This window comes from Lacerta agilis, chromosome 1 (genome assembly GCF_009819535.1).
Source record: "Lacerta agilis isolate rLacAgi1 chromosome 1, rLacAgi1.pri, whole genome shotgun sequence".
NCBI classification, from domain to species: Eukaryota; Metazoa; Chordata; class Lepidosauria; order Squamata; family Lacertidae; genus Lacerta; species Lacerta agilis.
Window position 1 is genome coordinate 71,822,412 of NC_046312.1, and position 24,378 is coordinate 71,846,789.

At 40.1% G+C, this 24,378-nt stretch overlaps 1 protein-coding gene across 1 annotated transcript in view; it reads right to left on the reverse strand.

Annotated features, from left to right (window-relative positions):
- KCNQ1 (potassium voltage-gated channel subfamily Q member 1) overlaps nt 1-24,378 on the reverse strand; it is a 276,868-nt gene that overhangs the window by 160,288 nt on the left and 92,202 nt on the right. The window contains 2 exon segments of the mRNA XM_033173022.1: nt 22,289-22,409; nt 23,240-23,305. Coding sequence (XP_033028913.1) covers nt 22,289-22,409; nt 23,240-23,305 — 187 coding nt within the window.

Sequence of the window (24,378 nt, forward strand, 5' to 3'; positions counted from 1 at the left end):
GTTGCCCACAGAAAATGCACAGATTTAAGTGGTGGCTATTCAGGTTTTTAGTCTGGATTCAACCAGTGGGTTCTACTTGCTCCAATTCAATAGTGACCTGCATGTATGGGGACAGAGCAAACCATTCTAAATTACAAACCACAGTGCTTAACAACCAAGAAAAGTAATTCTTCTTCCTCTTTCTTCTTCTTCTTCTTCTTCTTCTTCTTCTTCTTCTTCTGCGATCACTCGTAACCGAGTAAGATTGTCTTTCATAAACACGGTTTTACAGCTCCCTCTATGCCAAATGAATGACAGTACTTTTGCACTTTATTTAAGAAACCCAGTGATCAGGCTCACCATTGGCCATAAACAGGGTGAGCACTTATATTGTTTATGTTCCAGAGCATGGTTTTAAATGTCTTAACATAAATACAACCATAGCTTGTGTTTTAATGTTTGGCTTTTGTTCTTGGTTGTTCAAATATCTACCCACACAGCAATTCCATTTCTAAACACCAGGGTCATCTTATTGCTTGATATGATACAGGGAAGAACAGTGTATATTGGAAGAAATACTATTAGATATGAATAAAGATTGCATAGACTACACCAGCTGATGTCCGACTGTTGAGACCCAGTAATATCTAGAGTACAAGAAGTGCAGGGTGGTGGTAGCTGCAGAGGCCAAAGTTGGTCTGCAGAGCAAAGTACAGCACTGTTGTTTAACCTCATGTATGGAAAGCATAATCCCCTAGCAGTTCAGAGAAGCATGTGGATTCACCCAATGCACTTCTGGATCATGGCAAGGCCTATTCATGATCAAAGCTCTTAAAAAAGTGAGTTGAAACCACACAGGGATTGCTGAAAAAGAGGAAGAGATGAAGTATTGTGTGGACAGAGAGTGTATTGAAAATGAGCTGGGGTGGAAAAAAACGGATGGGAAGAAATAGTTTAGGGAGCCCAGGAGGTTTGGGGGAGGGTATGTGGGGAAGTTTAGAAGAGGGCAAAGTTCATAAACCTTTACAAGTGGTATTGTAGACCATTCCTATTATTACAGGCTAACATAAAGGTGAGGTGTTTGGCAAAACTCACAGATGCTGTCTAGACATAACTGGATGAAATTAAGGAACGGGGCGGGGAACCAGGTTAAATAATAGACACAGTGTCTCAAGTGAGATAAACATCGACAATAACGCTGGGTGACCCAAGAGGAATTTTACCATTTCCACAGTTACCATTCCTACTAAAAGTTACAGTAATAAACATTTAAGTGCAAATACCATGCATTGTTTGGTGCTATGCAGAACATAGTGTATACAGTCAAAATCAAATAAGAACGAGCATGATCTGGGACACGTTAGAACTTCAAAGTCCTAATGATTTCATTGGCTGAATTTTGCCCAGTATTTCTTGGTTGCAAGATGAACTTTTACAAAAATTAACAGTGACCCACTCAACACACTTGTAATGCATAATTCCTTTCAATATACATAAAGAAAAACTTCAGGCATTGAAAAAAACTTTGTCAGAGGCTACAAGACCAGACTCCATTATAGAACAAATAGCAGAATTCAAATATTACTGTATATTCTGGCGTATAAGACTACTTTTTAATCCAGGAAAATCTTCTCAAAAGTCGGGGGGTCGTTTTATTATGCCAGGTAGAGAATCTGCAGTCGGGTATATCTCAAACTCTATATTTTAACTGGAAAAGTTGGGGGTCATCTTATACGCCCAGTCATCTTATACACTGGAAAATACGGTAATTGTCAACAGGAAGATATCACCATAAGCTTGGACGTAAGCTTTAGAAGTTCAGCATTCTTCGATGAATTTTCATAATTTTTTATCAACACATCACATTAAAATGAATGAATGAATGAATGTGTATTTGCTTTACATTCTATAGCCTTGTACTAGAATGTCAATTCTCACCCTTAGGAATATATGCAAATAATCTTTCCCAACGACTTAAATGTGATTTTTCATGCAAGAGAGATTTTACTAAAATGAATATATGTGAAAAACTACCATTTGTTAGTTTAGCTGTAACCCATTTTTAATGGTTTACTTAGAAGAGCGTAGGGTGTGATACATTTTATGGCCAGGACAAAGAGCTACATAAAATCAATTTATGCCCCACAACCTATGAAATGAGATTTATTAAAACGTCATTTCCTCCAGGAAAGGGGGGGAAATGAAGACACCAAATTATGGATGGAGCTGCAACCTTTTGAAAATCTGCAGCTTTCGCCTTCTTTGATGACTGCAGACAAAATCTTAAGAGTGCTGATGCATGGATAAAGGAAAAACATGGGTAGTAAAATGTGAAAATAATGAAGGATTACACTTATACACACACCCTTGCTTTGGTTAAGAATGGAAAACCAAATTTATTTGGTTCCACCAAAGTGACTCCACCAACAGCAATAAAATAATTCTAGCAGGCATTAGAAATAGGAGAGTTAACACACCACAAAAAATGTCTAAGCTCCTATTTTGACTAAGTAAATTAAAAAGGTGCCACTTCAGAGAATTACACACATAAGACATCTATGCTGGGGGGTTTTTTGGTGTGTGTGTGTGTTTAAAAAAAAAGCAAAACAAAAGCTCCTCTTCAATTAAAAGTATGAGAGAAGAAATCTGGATTTGTTTCCAAACAAAAAAACAACAACAACCCAGTTTGGTAGGTCCTGAAGCTGCCTGTTTGCAATTTTTATAAAACCACAGGACAGTTTGTCATCACTATTTGACCCTATTTCTAACTCTCCAAGGACTGTAATAAGCCAACTAGCCAGGGCCGTCTTAGGGAGATCGGCCGCAGTGATCCCTCCGGCGCCCCCGGCGTGCCGCCTCTCCGCCACCTCCCTCCCGCGCTTGCCGCCCCTCGGGGGGGTGGGCGAGCGGGGGATGAGGGGCGTGGCGCTGGTAGCAGCAACGGGCGCTCTCCGCACCCTTCTAGTGCTCCCGGGACAGGAAGCGAGTGGCGGCCGGCTCGCAGCCCGCCTGGCAGCGGCATGGGCGGCAGCGGCTGCGCTGCTGGCGCGTGAGCGCCCGGCCGGCCGTGGGGCGGGGGCGGGTTGGGGAGGGGGCGCCCGGTATGCCTCTCTTTCATCATGTTAACGAAAAAGGGGGTGGGAAGAAAAAAATAAAGAGGAAAATCGAAATACCTGTTAATCAGATACGCCTTGAATGGGTTAAAAATTACCCAAACACCAAAAACTCATACACAGCATTTCTTTGAAAAACCACTTGCAAAAGGAAAGTGAATAGACACTGGGCATTTGATTGAAACATCCTTAAAAGTTCACAAAATAAGTATGTACGCTGTACAATTGTACTAATGCCTTTATAAGACTGGGATTGATGTAGATATCTGTCATAAAGTTAACATCTTTCTTCTATTTTTTTATTTGGTATGTTGTCAATTGTAAACTATTTTGTGCCACAACTTCTGTACACAAGTGTGTGTCTAAAGTTATTTTCCAGTGCCTTTTTATGTATGCTTATTTATTTGGATCCAAACTAACTTTGAATTAAGTTTTCACATTGATTTCAATGGTATTTAAGTTGTGACTCCAATCAGCTATAAACTCTACTTGGTAGAGTTTGGTACATAAGAATTACATAAAAGATGCTAAGTTGCCTGCACATGCATATATTGAACAATAGAAAAAATATTTATTGGCTTCTATACATATTTCCATATAGCAGATATCTAAAGGATGTAATTGAAATACGACTTTCTTCTTAAAATGCATATTTTGAATGGTGTTTTATATAAACAGTTCCTCTGATAAGTCTGGGAAGAGATGGGAGTAGGGATTATAAACAGAGCTTGATGTTGAAGGTGTCTGTAAACTGGAAAAGTAAAGTGAGCAAAACTGAAGTGGGAGGTGATAATTCCCAGTCTTATAATACAAAGCAGTGGGGAGGATCAAAGGGAAAAGATAGTTGGCCTGCAGCAGCACTGACTCATAGGTTAATTGAGGTCCAAACTCTTTTTCTTGCTGGGGGGAGGGGGGAAACCACCTTCCCTGAAAAGCATGAACCTTGGTTTCCACTAAGTAAAGGTCTCTTTCTGGCACTGTTAGATTTAATAAAAAGCTTTTGATCAGTAGTGCAAGGATGAAGAAAATATTATGTACTGAGCCTAGGTATATTTGTAATTAAATGGACTGTTAACAAGAAGAATAGTACACATGAATCTGGGATTTCAAAAAGTTACCAATGTTAGGAATAGATACAATTCATACATTGAAACACTGCGTTTCAGGAAAAAAGCATGCCACTTGAATGTAGATTCTAATGTATAAATCACACATGTATATCTTTCACTGTGTGAATTCCCACTTCTGAAAAGCCAGGACTAATCAGCACTTCCCTGTATTTGTACAGGAGGGAAATGCGAACTTAAAACTAAATACCAGCTAGGACATTAATTCGTACCCAGATGCACACTCTGAATAGGAACTTTGCCACCAGCATGTGTCCTATGTTCATTTAGGACAGCAACCTTCAATGAATCTCTGAAGCCCCCCTCTGTCTTCAAAGGACAGTGAAGTTATGTTGCTGGCCACCCTCCTGTATGCTGCAATCCCAACCAGCAGGATTCCAATTCCCATAGAGGTTTACATACACCAGCTGTCCAGCGCAGGTGTCCATACTCATGTGTGGAAGTGGGGGGGGCTGGGGAGCTCATGACACAGGGAGGGCCCCAGCAGCATGGCCACATTGTTTCCTTCAATACATGGACCCCACTTCACCTGCATAAGTGTGTGGAGGGGTTGAAAATGCAACTTGAAAAGTCCAGTGGCTCTCATTTCAATAGCATCATTTTTAAGCAAATTCATTTTGAGGTGGAAATCCATTAGCACTCTTGTTAAGGAATAAATCCCATTGAGCTTCATCAAAAATACTTCTGTAAAGCTTTCACTTTTGTAAGGAACCTTTCTTCGATTTCCCCCAGCTCCCCTCTCACATTTGCTCCCCCTGCCAGATGTTTCTGTATTATGATTCCATAGATCCCCATCAAGTGCAGCCAGAAAATAATGCAAATTATAGTTCAGCAACATCTGGAGGACCTCAAGTTAGCCACTCCTGCCCGATACCTTTCCTGAGCTTCTCCAACCCTCAGAAGAGGGCTTTGGGAGAAGAAAGAGGGGGCAGTGGGAAGCAGATTAATTCGTGAGCATCCTTGTACTTTTGAAACACTTGGGTGTAACCTACTACCTGTAGGTTAGCAACAACAACAAAATGTAGGTTATTGCAAGTTACCCATTTGGATGTTACAAATATTGAGCCACAGGAAAAAATACAAGTGTATGTTATAAAATAAAACTGCACATATTACTGTGAACACCTGTGTGTTTCTACTGATGACAGCTGCTATAACTGAATTCTTAATGCCTGCTGCTAGGCATTTTACAAACCAGTGCATCTTCTTTAAACTGCTGTTCAAACACTGGGTGAAAGAGGATCTGCTTATTAGGACTGAACATGTGTCTGCATGCACTCAGACAGCAGGCACATATGGAACATCAACAGAATAAAGAGCAAAAAAACCCACAAAAAAACCTTAATAGTATTTTGGGGTTGGAATGGGGGTGTAAATGCACTGTAGGATTGCATTCACAGGCTCACAGGCCTGAATACTAATAACAGTTCATTGAAGGAAGATATACCTATCAATAACTTTTTATATGAATTGAAAATATTTGTCTAAGTAATTATTCAATGCAAAACATGTCTCTTTTCTGTGGCGCACATGCTCCCTGGTGTAGGTATGTAGCACTGGCACCATTCAGAAAGACACAGATCATTAGTTAGAGCTGACAGTGAAAGGAAATAAGAGCATGGAAGAAAAGGTTTCAACTGCTCCTCGTAATACCTACTAATTCCAAAATGGAAAGCCAAAGATTAGAAGCAGAATAGAATCCAGTTGCTTCTTCTGTGCAAAGGAGAGTTAAACTGCCAAAAGCACAGCAGCAATTATGAAGAATAAATCAGCTTAAAAACAGAGTTTAGCAAATGTACTGGAAAAAGAACAGAGCCCAGTGTAACAAATTAGCACAGGATATCAGCACAATCCACTAGGAGCTTCTTCAGCACAAACCTCACTAAAATGACTGGGAGCTGTCCAAGTGTTTGGCAGTGGTTTTCTGCAGCCCCCATTAATTCAACTGAGCTTCTACATGATGGTTTTGTGGTGGATTATTCACTGTATCAATTATATTACATTAGGTTGTAGCAAATGTAAGTTCTACTCAGACTAGACTCATCAAAGTTTATGAACAATACTAACTTTGGTTAATGAATTCCAATGGGTCTACTCTGAGCACAACTTAGTTGAATACAACCCATTACTTTATAGACTATATACATATACAAGCCTGGAAACTTTGTCCCCCCTCCCTCATTTTCAGTTTCATTGACTTTACTTCATATTCTTTCTTATGAAGAATCTACGTACAAAGACTCTACACATTGGAGATGAAATTGGTCTCTGTCCAGCATTAATCCCTCCTGGGGACGCTGAACTAGAAAATACAACTAAGGCTGCAAACCTCTAACACTTACCTTAGAGTAAGCTCTACAGAAGTCAGCAGGGCTTACTTCTATGGAAGCATGTATAGGATTGCATTGCAAATCCTTAGGTAGAAATTAGTCCTTAGGGAGAAAGTGCACTCCAGAGATTATTAAAGCAGAGATGTAGCAGCAGGATCCCAGCTGCAATCCCATCTGTTTTCTACATATGAATTTTGATCCCAGTTTGGCAAGCTTAAACTTTATACTGTCTAAATCAAATATATGCTAATGTTGTTTACTAAATCTGGACAAATATATTATTTGGGAAATTATTTCCAAAGACATTGGTGCATTTGCTTATTTTAATATTGTCTATCTTCTTTCAATGAAATAGAAAAGTAATTTCAGGCTGCAATATTTTAAAAAAAAACAACAACCATGAGGGTTTGGCAAGACTACCAATAATACATGCCAGTACTAAGGCTTATTTATTCCCTTGTCGTTTATTATTCTGGAGACGAAGAGTAGCCAAGAGTCTTTTCAACTGCACTTCTATAACATGACAAGAGCAAGAAATTGCACTATAGATGTCCTAGGCCAACAATGGTCACAAGGTTCCATATGAGGAATGAAAGCATTGGAATTTAATTGTATGCATCTATCTGCTGCCTCTATACAGCAAGCTGTTAGTTTTCAGGAAACGTTCAAGAGATCACCTTAAATAATGTAAAGAATCATCTTGGAGAGATATGATATTCATATCTAAGCACTCTAACAAGGTCTCTCCATGCATGGGGCTTTCCTGCTGCTGGCTATGACAAAAGAAAGAATGAGTTTGTATGTGCAAAGTGTTTACTGTTCAGGGCATGGAGGACTATTCATGAGACCAAGCTACCACATGAAGGCTACTCTGCACACCAACCCACTCATGTGCAGCAATTTGATGCACAAAACATCTGGTTTTCACTATGTCTCTTCTTGCAGTTTGCTCTGGTGTGGCAAAAAATCAGATGTTCCACATGTTGCACAGTTACACAAAAATAGCCTAACATGTTCCATTTAAAGAATTTAAAGCAAATCATCACTCATTCACTTGGTTTTGTGAACTGGTCTTAAGACTCTTAAATATACATATTGAAAGTTATGTTATTCTGTGTCTCTCTCTGTGTGGGCAGGCTAACATCTTCTTAGGGGGTTTAAGCAGGCTATGTAATTCTTTTTTAGTTTCCCTTTTCAACTTTGTGTCAATATTAAATCTGTTTTAAACTATGCTGTTTAAATCCATCTCAAGGTTTTGAATGGGCGATATTGAAACTTCAATACAGTTTGATTTGAAAACAAAAAAAACTCCATGATGTTAATTCTATAGCATCCAATCCTATAACACAGGGATAGTCAGCGTGCTGTTGGACGATAGCTTGCATCATCCCTTCCACTGGCCTTGATGACTGGGGCTGATGGGAGCTGGAGTCCAACAACATCTGGGGGTGCCATGTTGGCTACACCTAAAACAGCATGTCAAGACTTCCTTAGCAAGGCAGAGAAATTATGCAACACTCAGACTGTAGTACAAAGGGCTCTAAGACTTTCAAAGAGTTATACTCATTAAGCATATCCAGTGATTATCTTTCTAATTTGCCTGCTGGTGGAAGGAATTCCTTACCTTTCAAAAATGTGCAAACTCAAATATAAAATGTGCAAACTCTCATTCCACTTTACTACAAGTCTCATTCAAGGAAATGTGATACTTGCTAATTCTTCTAGAATAAAAAGTGACTTTCTTCCATCTTTGCTGGGAATGCCCACAGGCTGCTTTATTCTGGAATGAAATTCATCGAGCGATATCAAAAAGATATTAAAACACATGTGGACAGATACTATGAAGACATTTCACCCAAAGGAACTTTTGACATGGATGCTGCCAGCTGCCAGGATCTCCACAGCACTTGTGGGGAAATAGTAGTTGTTGTTTTTTTTTTAATCTGACTATCCTTACAATATAAAATCTCTGGAATTCAGTTATCGAAGAAAAATAAGTTATGGGTCTCTAAGGGACAGGAAGGCTGCGATTTCTATTCAGAATGGTGGGATTTCATTTCACTACCCATTCTGGTTTTGCACAAAATTTGAAACGAGCAGAACAGGTACACACAGTGCTAGAGGCTCTGTCTGCATCAGGTCAAATATGCCGAGCCCCATCAGACATTTAATGAATGTCTGATGCAATTAGCAATGAAGTGATGTTTTTCTAGGATTTCAAAAGTGCTTTTCTTTATATTACTGCATCATTTTGCTATTGTTTAAAAAAGTATGATGTTGGGTTTCCTTAGCTGTAACAACTGCACTGATTTGCAGCAGTTCATGACTGCAAGGATTAAGCTTTAACTCTTATTAATACAGCTATTTGTCTGCTGTTGTGTAAACTGTAAATCTGGCACATGATGGATGGCCCTTCCCCAAGTGCTCATTGTGCCCTGGTCTTTTATCAATTATACATGCACATACGGAGAAAGGAAGCTACATTTTTAAAAATTGCATTTCACACACAAAAAAGTTGTGAAGTCTGTTGTTGTTTTGAGTCTTGAAATCTAACCATCTTTAAAACTGACTGGCAAATATAATCTCAACAATTTTGTGAGACAATTCTAGTCAAAGCTAGTCTAGTCAGGTATCCATCTTGCTCCCAGAAACTACTGTCCAAGGTACCCTGAGGAATTCTGCTCAACATGATGTAAGGAAAGGCACACATAAAGACGACAGGAACACATTTTTCAAAATGTCTTTCCCCTCCTTATTCAACTGTCGAGGAGAACAAATGCATTGTCCAGTGAAGATTATAAATGAGCACATGCCCAGCATTTACCAAAAGAAAAAGGCTTCTGAAAAGATACATCCTAGTGCTTAGAACTATGTTTCCTAATAAACAGGGGAGTAATGATAGAAAAAGCTGAATAATCATATTCAGCTATATCTTAGCTAATGCGATGTGTGTTACACAATGCAACCAAAGAGAGATTTACTAAATTTTAAACTACACGTTCCTATTGCAGCTATAGAGAATGGCCCTAGTGGTGCAACATAATGCTTGGACAGTTTCACAGAGGGTAGGCAATTCTTGGGATACTCTGGCCCTTGAGTGTTAAGAACGATAAAGCCACAACAAGCTTATTTAATTGAGCTTGGATACATTTTGGTAATCAGTATGGCTGGCTAAGAATTGGTTTGTTATACTGTAATATGATCTAGTCACAGCCCTAGAAGCCACCTTTTGAAACTTCTAAACTCTCTTCAAGGTCATCCCTAAGCAGAACAGATAACTAATTCAAGTTCTAAGCAATTTTGGCATAAATGATTTAAGTGAAATTTGGCCTTTCCATAAGAGGGCACAGCTGGCGCACAAACTGAAACTGGTGAAAGGCACTCCGGGCCACTGCCAGCACTGCCAAGGGCATCTAGGAGCAAGGCTGTACCTAGAAGTTATGAAACTGTTGCTTTTCACAAGAGAGCACAACCTCATCAAGTACACCTAACTCCTATGTCACTCCACCCTTTGTTCACACACACCCAGTCCAAAAACTAGTGCCAGTTATTTGTTCGCAACTTCTACTGCTTCCCGAGGTTCAGAGGACAGAAACGAGAGGCTGTCATCCATACACTGGTGACACACCAGCCCAAATCCCCTATGACCTCACCCAGCAATTTTACTTTCCATGCATTATTACTAATTATGGGGATGACATGTCCTTACCATAAGACATGCCCCAACAGCATGGAAGCTCTGATGCTCTGTTGCTGACTTAACAAACTGGCATACTAACAACTCCTCCTCATTTGTTAAGCTTTAAAACTCAGATCTATGGGATCTTTATTACATATCATGAACATGTGTAATATTGCAGGTGTGATACTCTACAAACGGCTCATACAATCTTAAATGTAGACACATGCAGCTGAAGCTACCCAAGCATCATTTGTACTGGAGAAGACACAACTGTTCTACTTCACAATACTTAAACTTCTTCATCATTTCTCTATAGGTTTTCAGCAGAAATGCAGCCTTTTGAACTCGTTTTTAAACTGCTCAGTTTGCAGCTGCAAAGAAAACCTTACTTGTTTGAGAATAGAAGGAAATGAATACAATGAGAGTGGGATAAGCCTCCAGTCTTTCTTGCTGCATGGGCTTCTTTATGCTTTGCTGCTAACAAAAAATGGATACCAGTCAAATCACAGCATTTTGTGGGGAGGGGCTTTGCAGACACTACCCAGAGTACTTTAGCTTCTACCTCATCCACTGCCCCTTAATAAATAAAGAAGCTTTGCCTAAACCATACTAGATTTCCACATCCTTTAGGTCTTTTCCCCCTTACTGTCCATGTAGGCAAGGGGCACCTAGGTCCTTAATATCCACAATATAAACAAGCATGTCACCGGACAGTTCCAGAGTACAGTAGTGGGTATTGAGGTACCCTTGGCAAAACGCAGAGCAAGGGAGGTGGGGTTGTGTGGAGCCCAAGGAGCCATGGGTGGGAGATTCTCTGGAAGTCGCTATAACCTTAGTAAAAACAGTGGGGTTATTATTATTTTTTAATGTAATTGATAATAAATAATCACTAAGAAATAATCACTTCTGAAAATCAGTGGGAGTAAGTTTGATCTATATATTGTTTGTTTGTTTTACTGCTTCACGCTTCAAAGAAAATCTCCAAATTACAAAAGCCTAAAAATATTACAAATATAAGTCAAAAATGGAAAATACAGTAAGCTTCCACATTCTAGAGCAATACAGGTACAGTAACAGGAAAAAGAAAACCAGTGCTTCACATATTTGTCTGGGGAACATTGTTGCAAGGGAGAATTGCCTGATAGTCACCAGGCAGGGACATAGGGTGAAAAACCTCCTGAGAAAATCTTTATAAATGTCAGGTTGATAGGGGTGGGAAGGTCCACTAGGTACCCCAAACCCAAGCCACCTAAGGCTTTAAAATTTAGCACCAGCACTTTGAGCTGCTTCCAGAAGCAGCCAGCAGCCAGTGTAGTTCTTTTAAGACTGGTGAGGTATGTACAAACCAGCACAACCAAGCTAAGCATCTGGAAGCCACATTGTAAAACCTTGTGAGTTTCCAAACCCTCTTCAAGGACAGCCCCACATAAATACTGTACAATGGCCTCTGGGTGTGTACAAGTGAGTTGGTCAGAAACAAAGGCGCCCCTGGGGAATAAATCCTATGTGGCCTGAAACATTTTATTTGTGGGGAAGAAGAGGGGGGAAATGTTTCCCCTAGGTTTTGCTCCCATACACTGTTTGGCAAAGGCACTACAAAGTTGGCACATCACAATAATGTTATTTTTTTAAAAAATAATCATTCATGAGCTCAACTTTGGGGTGTGCAAGTGTGAGTGAGAGAAGCCAGTCTCTCTCTCTCTCTCTCCCTCTTTGTGTGTGTGTGTGCGTGTGTGTGTGAGAGAGAGAGAGACCCAGTGTGTGCGTGCGCACACACACGCACACACACAGAGAGAGAGAGAAGGTGTGCATGATTTAAATCAAAGTAACCTTTAACACAGCATCACAACAGGCTTTTAAAAGCCTTCAGACTAAAATGTGAGAGGACTTCAGTCCAGTTAAAATATTATTACTACCCTTTGGACATAATACCTGGGGCTTAAAAGCAATTTTAGAATTTCACTTATTTCCTACATTCCACAAGATTCATAGTGGGCATTGCCTGATTGGCTTTTTCTGAGCAATTAGAAGCACAATGCTACCAAATAACAACAAAAGTAACAGAAGCGACTCTTTCTTGGTGCTTTTGCATACCTTATCCAAACAACAACAACAACAACAACCGCACACAAACACAGAGAGATGTCTCACATTCAGCCTGATCAGAAACTAGCCACAAAATCAATATTCTGTGTGCCACTTGGTTTTTAAAGCTAAAGGCTTTTTGTATTCAGGTTTGTAGCTGCATGGATACACACTTTTAAAATTGTTTCTTTGTGTGGGAGAGTTAAGCATGTGCTTAACTTTCTCCCATTAAAGGTGACTGGGTTGCTGAATCTTTGGCTGGCTTCCACCCTATGAATCTGCTCTTTATGAAAAAAAGATTGAAAACAAGCATCTTGTTATCCTCTAATTCATCTATCCACCAGGGCTACTTAAATACAAAATCTCTTGCATGACAGGACTGCCCCCTTGTGTTATGTTAGATCCAATTTGGTTTTAGATAGATTCATAAGCTTTATATAGAAACTGATGGGGGTTTTTTCATTTGTGCTCAGCTAATTTCTAAACTTCTAATAGTTAGAAATTCTGTACTAAGATAGAAATAATAGTGATGGGACTGTAGTTTGAGAGAAACTATTCCTGGGAAATGTCATTGTAGTAGTTGCATCCAGACACTATGCAGCTTCTCTAAAATAATAATATTCTGAGCTGCTTTAAATAATTAAAAAAAAACTTTGCAGAAAATACACAAAAGATGAATTTTGTAATGAGTTTTCCCTATGAGCAAATCGGTTACTTCTCCCTTTACAACACTGCAAAAATAAGCCTCCAATTCTCTATCCCAGGGGCATAGGAAGCTGCCTTAAGACCAAGTCAGACTACCGGTTCATCTGTCTCAGTATTATCAACTGTGACTGGCAGAAGCTCTCCAGGGTTTCGGGCCAGAGTCTTTCTCACTTCTACACGGAGGTGCTGAGGACTGAATCTTCCACAGCAAAGCAGCAATGCCTCTGTGGCACCAGCACCCACTATATAGTACAGATTCGGGATTGAACAGTTAGGTCATGGGTAGGCAAACTAAGGCCCAGGGGCCAGATCTGGCCCCAATCGCCTTCTAAGTCTGGCCCGCAGACGGTCCGGGAATCAGCGTGTTTTTACATGAGTAGAATGTGTGTTTTTATTTAAAATGCATCTCTGGGTTATTTGTGGGGCATAGGAATTTGTTCATCCCCCCCCAAAAAATATAGTCCAGGCCTCACAAGGTCTGAGAGACAGTGGACCGGCCCCCTGCTGAAAAAGTTTGCTGAGCCTGAGTTATTTCAATCAATCAATCAATCAATCAATTAAGGAGACATCTGAATTTCAATAGTAATAGTGTAAAGGTTGCTGGTGTCACAAACCTCTTGCTTCCTGCCTTAACTTTTGAATAACTAGGCACCACTGGGGCCATCCTGGTAACATCATCATAGGGATGAACTAGAACTGAGGGATAGACTGCCATCCAGTTTCATTCTGAAAGTCCTTTCAGTGCTTCTGGAAGATGCTCAGATTTTGTCAAATCTTTGGGAAGAATTCTGCAGTTATGGAGCCGCCACTAACTGCTTTCCTTTAACTGCCTATGTCTGAACATGCAGATAAAGAGATTATGGTAAACAAAACCCATTGTTACTCAGAACTGCTGCTGCTTCAGTGCAGCATTTCTGCTTCTCACCTACTCAGTTTTATTCCACTATGTAGTTCCTAAAGGGAAAGGCACATCTGCAAAGCTCTCTCCCAGGTGAATGTTTCAGGTAACCTAAATGCAGTCTTTTACCTCCTCCTGCCCTGCCAGATTTCAGGTGACACCTCTTCTTCCTATACCAGCAAAGTCATTCAAGGTGAAGAATTGGATGGACTTGGAGAAGTATGGGGCTTTGGTTTAGAGGAATTATACTCTTTCCATGTCAACACAATATACAAGCTTATGTCTGCACCAGCACCAATACCATTATCCACTAAGCAGTTGTGCAGATGTTTCAGGGATTGGCTGTGTACAGCAGGACTTCTGTTGCTCTTTTCCAAAGACCTGCCCCCTGTGCAACTACTGTTCAAAAAATGACCACAAAAATCCTGCTGTACACATGGGTCTCTCCTTCACACTTCTCTGGAGAGAAGCCTACGTTTTTACCAGTATTGAGTTTCATAGCAAAAGGTATTTCCAGCTGTGATGTGCAGCCTCTGGGAGTTTCAAAAATGGTCCAAAAGGCCATTACCTACTTTTTGGTTCAGGTTATTTTTTAAAAAATGAAACTGGTTTAATAATGATTTAATAATTTAATGTTGTTGAGAGATAGCATTAAAATAAGACTATGAAAATATCTAATGGATAAAGACTCTACCCCTCCCCCTGCAAAAAAGGACACTGTTGTGCAGCACTGAAATCTCCTAAAGCACTTCCTATTTTTAAGCAAGGAACATTACAAACGATCATGATATTAATAAAAGTACCATTTCCATTACGGCAAAGGGTGCGGGTAAAATGCATTCCAATATTATTATAAATGTGCGCCTAAAATTTGATATGGGCAGGATTGGTTTAGATTTATAAAATGAAAAGCAGATGGTTTCAGAATAACTGCTAAAATCACTACAGCTTTATTACCCTTCAGTAGCTGCTCCCCATTTATTTCAATTGAGGCCAACTACCTAGGGCCAAGAGTGCAACTGCTGCTTGCGGTGTGATTTGCTCATTCATTCCAACCAAATTCAACAAGGAATTCTGGGTCAGAAACTGGCTGCAGAAAAAGGTCACTGCAAGCTTATCACCTAGGTTGGATAAGCAGTTTTGGCTGTGTAATATTTTAATGAAATGGAGCAATATATCCCTAGCAAATTATTCAGTTGCGTTTCCCCATAACTCCTGCATGTCATAACTTCATATGGTGGACTTTTAATGAGTGCCTTGGAAAACCTCATAAATCATGAGCAAACGAGGTAGAAAACAAGCCAGAATACAACAAGTTAACACTGCACTGCAGCTTAGGGGTGTGCAGTGCTTTACAAAATTATTAAAATAAAAGAGGTGGTGATACTGCTATCTTGATAAAAGTGCTGTGGGCGCCAGACCAAGATGTCTGCCATGGGCAACAAAAAGATGTGCTGGTACTCCGTACCGGTGACTCGTGGGCTTGAAAGAGCTCCCTCACTTCTTTCAAAGGAAGGAACCAATCCTAGCTCACAGTGAAGAGAGGTGCACATGTAGGTACACATAATGAATCCCTCCACTGAAATTAATGAGAAACATTAATTTTGCACCAGAAAGCTATATATAGAGGTAAGCATATACAGTTCTCTGGAATGAGCTGCAAACTGGGGGAACTGGTCCAACCAATCCACATTTATATACACTAATAGATCAAAGTATCCCACCAAAACTGCACAGATCCATCTTCTGATAAGAATCTTCACATTCATTAGGCAGTTAATGTGTGCCTATAGTGGAGGTCAATCCTAAATGTAAAGCACACAAAGCTTTTTATTTTAGATACTTTGTGTGGTGGAAAACTAAAGATGCAGATTATGAATTGTTGCTACAATATCACCTCCAGTTAATTACATTTGAAAAACATCTAGCAGAATGCATGGTAGCCATAAACTGAACCTTTTATTTTGAACCTCAGTTCTAGAAACTTGGCTGATTTATTTGTAAGGAAATTTTGCCATAGGGTTTTGATTATCTTGCACACATTGAAGAAAATGTTTAGATCCAGCTGACTAAGGTAGTTGAGAGCATGCCACAGCCAAACTCAAATGCTGTTATTGTTTTCTAAGCAAGGAACACGGGTTCAAGAGGGGAGCAACATGGAACAGATAAGATGCAGGGAGATGGGTGCTTAGCTTTTTCCTTATATTTTTGCTTCTCTGCTTCAAATCCCCCCTACAACCTGTTTTCCGTTTTTCAAAAAAAAAAAAAAAAACCCACTATCAGGTTATAATAAGTAGTTTAAGATTGCAGCAAACTTTCTCTTGGAATATTAGCTGCCAACATTACTATGTGTAATATTTTACATAAAATGCTATGTACATAATGCCCAGTATTAATTATAGTATGGTCAAAAGACAAATTTACAGAAGTGATGATAAGAATTCAATGAAATAAATAAATATGGGGCATCATCTCTCATCCCAACTCCTGCATTTGCATTTATTGCTCTGTGTGGTGTCCAAAATAAACATGGATAAAGTCAGGGCACAGGCAGCTGCTCATTGGCCTTGCATTAGATGAGCCTTGCGCTTCTGAATATGTAAGCAGCTGGAGTCTACTTTAATTACTTAACATCAGTCAAGTAAACCAACTCATGGAGAACAAGGAATCTAATAGTAATCTGCAGCACGAAAGCAGCAGCTGTCTTTACTACTTTAAAGTAGAAGAACCTCAACATACAAGTTTATGCATCTGCTACAAGGTGTATTTTTAATTGTTTTATTTGCCAAAGGAAATAACATTCTCTTCTGTTGGCCTGTAAATGTGCCATGTCAGTGTTTGCCATTGCTATGTAACTAATTCAGAGCATGAAAACTAATCCCATCTCGAATATTCCACTATCGTTTATTGGAGGATTATAGTATGGTTTCCTAACCTCCTTTTTTTGCCCAGATCCCCCTCCCCAACCTGCATTTAAAGATAGCAGCCTGTCCTCTGCCAATTCATTCTCTGCCAAACAAATAAATGAAAACGCAGTAAACCACCCAATGGCCAGCTTAGCACAGTATCTCTTTTTTCCCCTATTCTGCACATATGCTTGCATAGCTCCTGTCCTGAGGAAAGCATAAGTGTGTGTGTGTGGCTAAATGCAATTAGCCTCTAAATGCTTTTATTATATTACATATAGAATAGTTAGAGCTTGCCCATTATCCTGAGATCTCAGGATGTGGAACAATTAAAAAAAAACCCACAATTTAAAACAACAAATATATTGTTTTTAGACTAGAATGTACACATGTGAACTAAAAGGCACATGTAAAGCAATAGTAATGGCATCATAATAATAAAATAATTTGTATGCCAACATGGTATACTACTACCATAGTTTCTTATTTTCCCTGCCTCTTAGGTCGGGTGGGGATGAAGGTTGTTTATTTAAAAGTCTGTAAAGGATGGAATACTGTGTGACAAAGATCTAATTACTTAGCACAGAAGGAAATAGGATTCATGAGGGACAAGTTTGATTGTAACACATCAGAAAACTGTTGTTTCATGCCTGATCTTTGGCTGTATGCTTGCTTTGATTGCTGCTGTTCAACTCCTCTCTGCAACTAACCATCAAGTTGTCTGTGTGCAAATCACATTTTAAATGTTGTTAGCTGCCCTGCAAACAGAGTTGTGGTGACAGCAGGTCAGTCATTATATCTGACCACTTGAAAGTGAATAAGCTGTATTTGCTCAGACTTTACAAGGGCCTTTGGAAATGAGGGAGGAAGATAAAAGCAGGAATCATTTACAATATGAGCCATCTAGTCAGCACAAATGAGGATTCCTCCACACCACAGAGATTACAAATGTTTGCTCTGGACATAATGTATTTTTAAACTAAGAAGCTGCCTCCAAATCACAAAGGTGAAAGAGGCCCCTTTAATAATCAAATTACCAGGAATAAACAAAGGCACAGCCATTGTATATACAAAACTCGAAGTGTCACAAACCCAATATCTTTTTGGCTATGAGATTTTGCAAATAGTTGGCGTATGTACAATGGTGTGTATTCTCTAAAAGGGCTAGATAATTATCCTTCTTGGCAGGGGTCTTCTGTAATAAAAACACTGCAATGGCAAAAGAGAGAAAAAGTGCAGTTGTGCTCACCTGAAATGTAGTTTTCCATTCCCATGAAAGATCGGCAGGATGGGTTGATGGCTCCTCCCCCTGGTCAAAGGCAGGCAGCAACCTTTTGGGAGGCGGGGCTCCCATCATGCACTTTGCACAGACTTGCCAAGCTCAAGAAAAATAAAAACATCCTACTTCCCAATCCAAACTACAACTAACCTCAACTGTGTAACTAGATGAAGAAGAAGAAGAAGAAGAAGAAGAAGAAGAAGAAGAAGAAGAAGAAACATTCCTGCAGCCCACTACCTAGGGTGGGGGCCTGCTGACTTCTTTTCACTGGGAATGGAAAAACTACATTTCAGGTAAGCGCAACTGTGCTTCTCCCTATTCCCATTCCCAGTTCCAGGTCAGCAGGGATGTACAATAGCTAACCTCCCTAGGGCAGGTTAAGGCTGTAGGAGCTAAGGCAGGAGGACCTTCTGCAGGACCCTCTGGCCAAATGCTGCCTTGGCTAAGGTGTATGTGTCAGGTTGTAGTGCCTAGTAAAAGGTATATTGGCAGGAGGGGCCGGAGGGATAGGAAATGCAATGCACCCATTTGACATATGAACAGGGAACATCTTTTAAATCTAATTTGTCTCCTTAGTCAATTCACACAATTCTTTTGAAAATGGTTTTCATGCTAAAAAGAAGCTTTGTGAGATTGAATCCGAGCCGGACAATGGCATTCGTGCCAAAATGAAAAGAGTGATGCAGTGCGGCAGACCCGCCAGGCTTCTCCAGCATTCCCACTCTGAGAATGGAAGAAATTGGGTTGCTTCTCCCGTCCCTTCACTGAGAGGGAAAGGGAGGAAAGACAAAAGTGCCCAGGCTAAAAAGAAGAAAATGCAGAGCGTGGGAAAGGAGAGGCTAGGCAGGTGCTCCAGGTGAAGTAAACTGAAGCAGAAGAGAAGGAAAACTATACCTATGGAATGAGGAAAGAAAATACCACCCAACTAAGCTATTGTGTGTGTGTGTGTGTGTGTGTGTGTGTGTGTGTGTGTGTTTGTGTGTGTGTATGGAGATCAGTGAGAGCTAATGGTGACTGGCTGTACTCAATGAAGGCAGGAGCAGAACTGTGGGATGGGAGCCGTACCTCCCTAAAGGTTGCTGCCTGCCTTCGACCAGGGGGAGGTCACCTGCCCCCCTTGCTGACCTGGATCTGGGAATGGAAAATCACTTAGCACAATGTGATCCTCACAAGCAGTAATAGTGCTTTTCATGGAGAAGAAATGTAAGTTCCTGCAGTAAATTAAATAAACTGGCATAAATGGCTTAATTGTTAAGTGTTGGACTATAACCCGGGAGACCAGATATTGTTGGTCTATTGGGTGTGGGGAAGATACCACCCACTGTCCCTTATACTTCCTAAAGCTCTAGCTCTGTTCTCATTTCTGCACTATTGGCACTCTGACAAAACCTGAGGGTTGTCAGATGGGGAGGATGAACCTGCCACCTCCCTTTCCCCAAAATTTAAATAAATAAACCTATTTGGCGATTGTATGGTTCTTGGGAATTTGACAGAAAGGGAACAAATCTTTGCAAGCCCTTTCATAAATCTCCCATCTGTCAAAGGCTCCAACTGCAGTGGAAGTGACTGATACTCCGACTGAGGTTCAGTTTACATCACCACAAAGGATACTGTATCTTGGCATTCCTCCTCACCTTGATCTTGCTAGATCAGGAAATGGGAGTTCAGAGAAACACTCCCCCTTTGAGGATGCCCCAAATATTCTATGATGAACAGGAGTCCTCTGTATAGGACAGGCCATAAAGGGTTCTCCCAGACTGTTGCTATTTTGGAGTAGCATCCAATTGCACACCAGCAAATTCAGGTTGCACAATCCAATTTGATTTGGCGCTGGTGCGCAACAAACCAGCTTCTTCAAAACATGGGATAAAAGAAAGTGACTGGAAAGTGTAGGGTACCATTTGCTTGACACAAAGCTATCTAGCCTCCCCACAACCAAAACAAAACGAACGCTCTGAAAACAGCAGGCCTAATCAGATCTCCCCAGAAACAAATCTGAATTAATGCTCAATAAACAGGTCATCTGGAAGCGACCTCAGAGTGTGTTCATGATCCCAAGTGTGTTGTGCTTAGAAACACATCTGTGATACTGCCCTGAAGCAAAACCAGTTCTGCTCTTGCTCACCGATTCATGCTGCTAGCTAAAGCAGGTTCTTCCACACATCCAAGACATAACCATGCATCAAAGAAGAACTGCTGCATCTGGCTGCAGTTAGAAGGCAAATGCAGGTGCACCAGTGCGAACAAAAGCTATTATGCTGCTGCTGAGATTGGGGTCAACATCATAGTGAAGCAGCACACATTATGGCACCGAATCAGGCTTTGGCCCCTACTCTTGTTGCAGCAGTGCATTCGATCTAATCATGAATCTACCTCCTGTCTCACCTTTCTTGATGTGGACAGGGATGTATGCTTCATAAACATGGCCATGATTGAGTTAGGGAAACCCCAGAGAACCCTTAACTAAGTGTGATTTTCACAAGGCTGCTGCTGGCTTACTGCTCCTGGACCCCTGGGATATTCCTGACGTACTTGTGATGAAACAGACAAGTACTAGTTGCAAGAGTTTCTCCATCCTTCCCAAGTAAGTGAAAACAGAGATTTTAAACACATTCCTTAATCTGACTTTTACCAAGAAAGTTTCCTGACAGTACAGTAGGTAACCAATATTTTTGCCAGGTGATTTATATTGCCTGTCAAAGAGAAGTAATTTTATGCTCTCAGGTGAAATCTGTTTGTGGATACTTTTTGCCAAGCACATGCCTGCAATTCACACAGCGGCTCTTACTCACGCCTTTGCGGTTATGGAATCAGTTTCTTTCATACACGCTCGTTTTCATGGCCCCTGGGGCATATTAATTTATATGCAGCACTACAGTCCAAGATTCAACAGCACATTTCTTTCTGGTTCCAAAGTCCTTCATTCTCTAACCAGGAGTTACAGTGTTATGCAGCTGGGCTATAAAATATTCTTCATGCTGATATGTCTCTTATAGAGCATGGGTCACTTTTACAGTCTGAACTGAAGCTGCATTTGATCTGACTTTTACATGCTAATTGGTTTACATGGATTGGCTAGATATTTTTGATATGTACTATGGAGCCCTTTGGAATGCTTGCATGAAGGATTATACCAATGCAACCTTTTAAATTTTAAGAGCTACTAGTTTACAGAGTTCCAGCAAAACAGACTACTTAAAAGAAAAACTGGGAGGAAGAAACGCGTGAAGCCACAGTTATAAGAGCATAAAAAGCATTTGTTTATGGATTCCCTTGGGAAATAAATCATCATTGTTAATTATGTCAAGTTGTAATTTTCTTTACAAAGTTATTTGTAACCAAAACCCACTTTTGTTTTTATTATAGTATAACTATATATGCCAGCATTTCTGTGCTTGTGTACTATATAGATTGATACATGGATAGTTACACAGTAAGCCTGCCAGGGTTACATTCCAGGGATCGTGCCTAAAGCCACAATTGAGTACAGTATAGTCAAAACACATAAGAGTTTGGTGACACTGACAAGGATACAAAGGAAGAATAAGATACAGTAAATACACCAAATATTGCATAGAGAATTTAATAGGAAGCTAGGAATGATCTTCATCTGATCACACCTGAGCCAAGTCTGTTTATGCAGACCCTCATAATCCGCAACATGTCCTGACACCTCTCTGGACAACAGGTGGATTCAATCTGAGTACTACTGCAATGGTGCTGTTATTCTCCATACCACATCACTGCTATTTTAACAGGAATAATTTCACACAGTTCAGATCTTAAGAGAAATGTCCAAACAGGGCATTAGCAGTTCAGGCACAACATGACACATCCCTAAACACAAAAAAACAGTGCCATCTAAGAACTTTTCGTACAGTTATCCACAGCATTAGTTAAAAGTAAAATGCATATCTCTTAACTCAATAACCAATGCAGTATGTTTTGCTTAAAATGAACACTATCCATCAGGTGCAATGTGACCTAAAAGTCAGATTTGTTCCATGAGCAGAATGGATAACTTTTTAAATGGATACCGGGGCACCATACATTAATTTCTACACAGAATGATTTTACATAAATAAATATAAGGTTGATCTAGGGGTTATATTTTAGCTTACAGCATGTACTGGCTGAACTTGTCTGGAGCAAATGATAGCATAATTCAGAAATCTGTGACTTACTGTGAGATGTGAGTTATTGGGGTCAGCAGTGTTTCACCTTCCAGGTCGAGTTCATCAGCAAAGCTGTTAGTCCTAATGAATGGTCCTGTGTTTGCATCTAAAAATGGAGAGTTTCTTTTCACTGTGAAAAAAGAAACAGGCAGGTAAAGATTAAACTTGCTGGTAGGCAAAAGGCAGAATACTTTTTCTTTGGTGGGTCCATGATTCTGGAACGTCCAGTAAACCTCCATAAAGTTACCACACTAGTTTTTCAGAAAGATTTGGAAACCCACTTATTCTTGGTGGCTTTCTCATGACTAGATACTCTGATCTAATGATTATGCTCCTTTTGATGGTTTTTTATTTTGTTTTATTTCTGGACTGGATATGTACTTTCTACATACATACATAATTTTATTTGTATGCTGCCTTTCCACAGTTCAAACCATGCTCAAAGTGGCTTACAGCATAAAAAGAACACATAATCCTAATATAACAGAAGCAACATTTCCATTTGCAAAAGAGTAAGTCTGGATCCAACTCAGTATAAATGCCTAGTAGTAGTCAGTATTTATTTGTTTAAGACGAGAAGTAAATTACAATCTCCAACTGGTTTTGTTTAAGCTTTGTATCTTCAGTACAGTGGTACCTCGGGTTACAAACTCCTCAGGTTACAAACTCCTCTAACCCAGAAATAGTACCTCGGATTAAGAACTTTGCTTCAGGATGAGAACAGAAATCGCACGACGGCGGGAGGCCCCATTAGCTAAAGTGGTACCTCAGGTTAAGAACAGTTTCAGGTTAAGAACGGACCTCCGGAACAAATTTAGTTCGTAACCCGAGGTACCACTGTATAGTTCTATCTTCTGAACAGAAAGGAAACCCTAATCTGTCCTATAAATTGTAATGGGCGAAACGTAGTGCCTACAAGCCCAGAGTTGAGCAAATGAAGCAAAGAGATGCAAGATTTACCTGGAGAAGGGGGAGAACTGGGAGATGGCTGCTCTGTAGAAAAGGATGACCAGGAATGCTGTCGGACTGAGTGAACAGGTGACAGGAGGGGTAGGGGAGACAGTGCACAGAACACCGGGAAAGAAAGGAAGAAAGTCAAGAGAGGCAGTAATGCAATCCATGCCAAAATTGCATCAGTTAATCTTTAAACAACAGGAAAACAGGTATTAAAAATATTTCTAGCAAGTAAGGCACATGACCAATATGTTTCTCTTCCGTATAATTTTAAACTACTCTTCTTGCATTTTTGAACATTAGATAAGTAATATCATTATGACTTCTTGAATATTTATCTCATGTCCTTGGCTATTTCACCTTATTCACTTTTCCATTCCAACCCCCCTCATTTCCCCCCTACATGGGTATTGTATTATCCTAGAGCAGGGGTCCCCAAACTAAGGCCCAGGGGCCGGATGCGGCCCAATCGCCTTCTAAATCCAGCCCGCGGACAGTCCAGGAATCAGCATGTTTTTACATGAGTAGAATGTGTCCTTTTATTTAAAATGCATCTCTGGGTTATTTATGGGGCCTGCCTGGTGTTTTACATGAGTAGAATGTGTGCTTTTATTTAAAATGCATCTCTGGGTTATTTGTGGGGCATAGGAATTTGTTCATATTTTTTTTCAAAATATAGTCCGGTCCCCCACAAGGTCTGAGGGACAGTGGACCGGCCCCCTGCTGAAAAAGTTTGCTGACCCCTGTCCTAGAGAATGAGAATAGAAAAGGCCTCCTATAATTTCAGAAACCTCTATTACGGAAGGTATAGACATTTTGTCCCACTATACTTATGTTAAGGGGGAACTTTGTAAGCCTCCTTAAATTTTGGGAGAGATGTGGAAGAGAAATGTGTGAAGATACATTCAGAATAGATGTTTTCTACAGATAAACAATGGGTAAGACTTCACAACAGGTTAGAAATTAAATTTCACCACAGATTCAGATTGATTAATCTGACTAAGCAAATTTGAGATTTTAGCCATGGCAAGATCTGCAAATGTTTAAGGCTTCTTAATAAAGTGTTGCTTATTTAATAGGTTTTTAAAACTTACCAGCTGCTTATAACTTCAGTCACTGATTTTATGACTGAGTTCTACTTTATG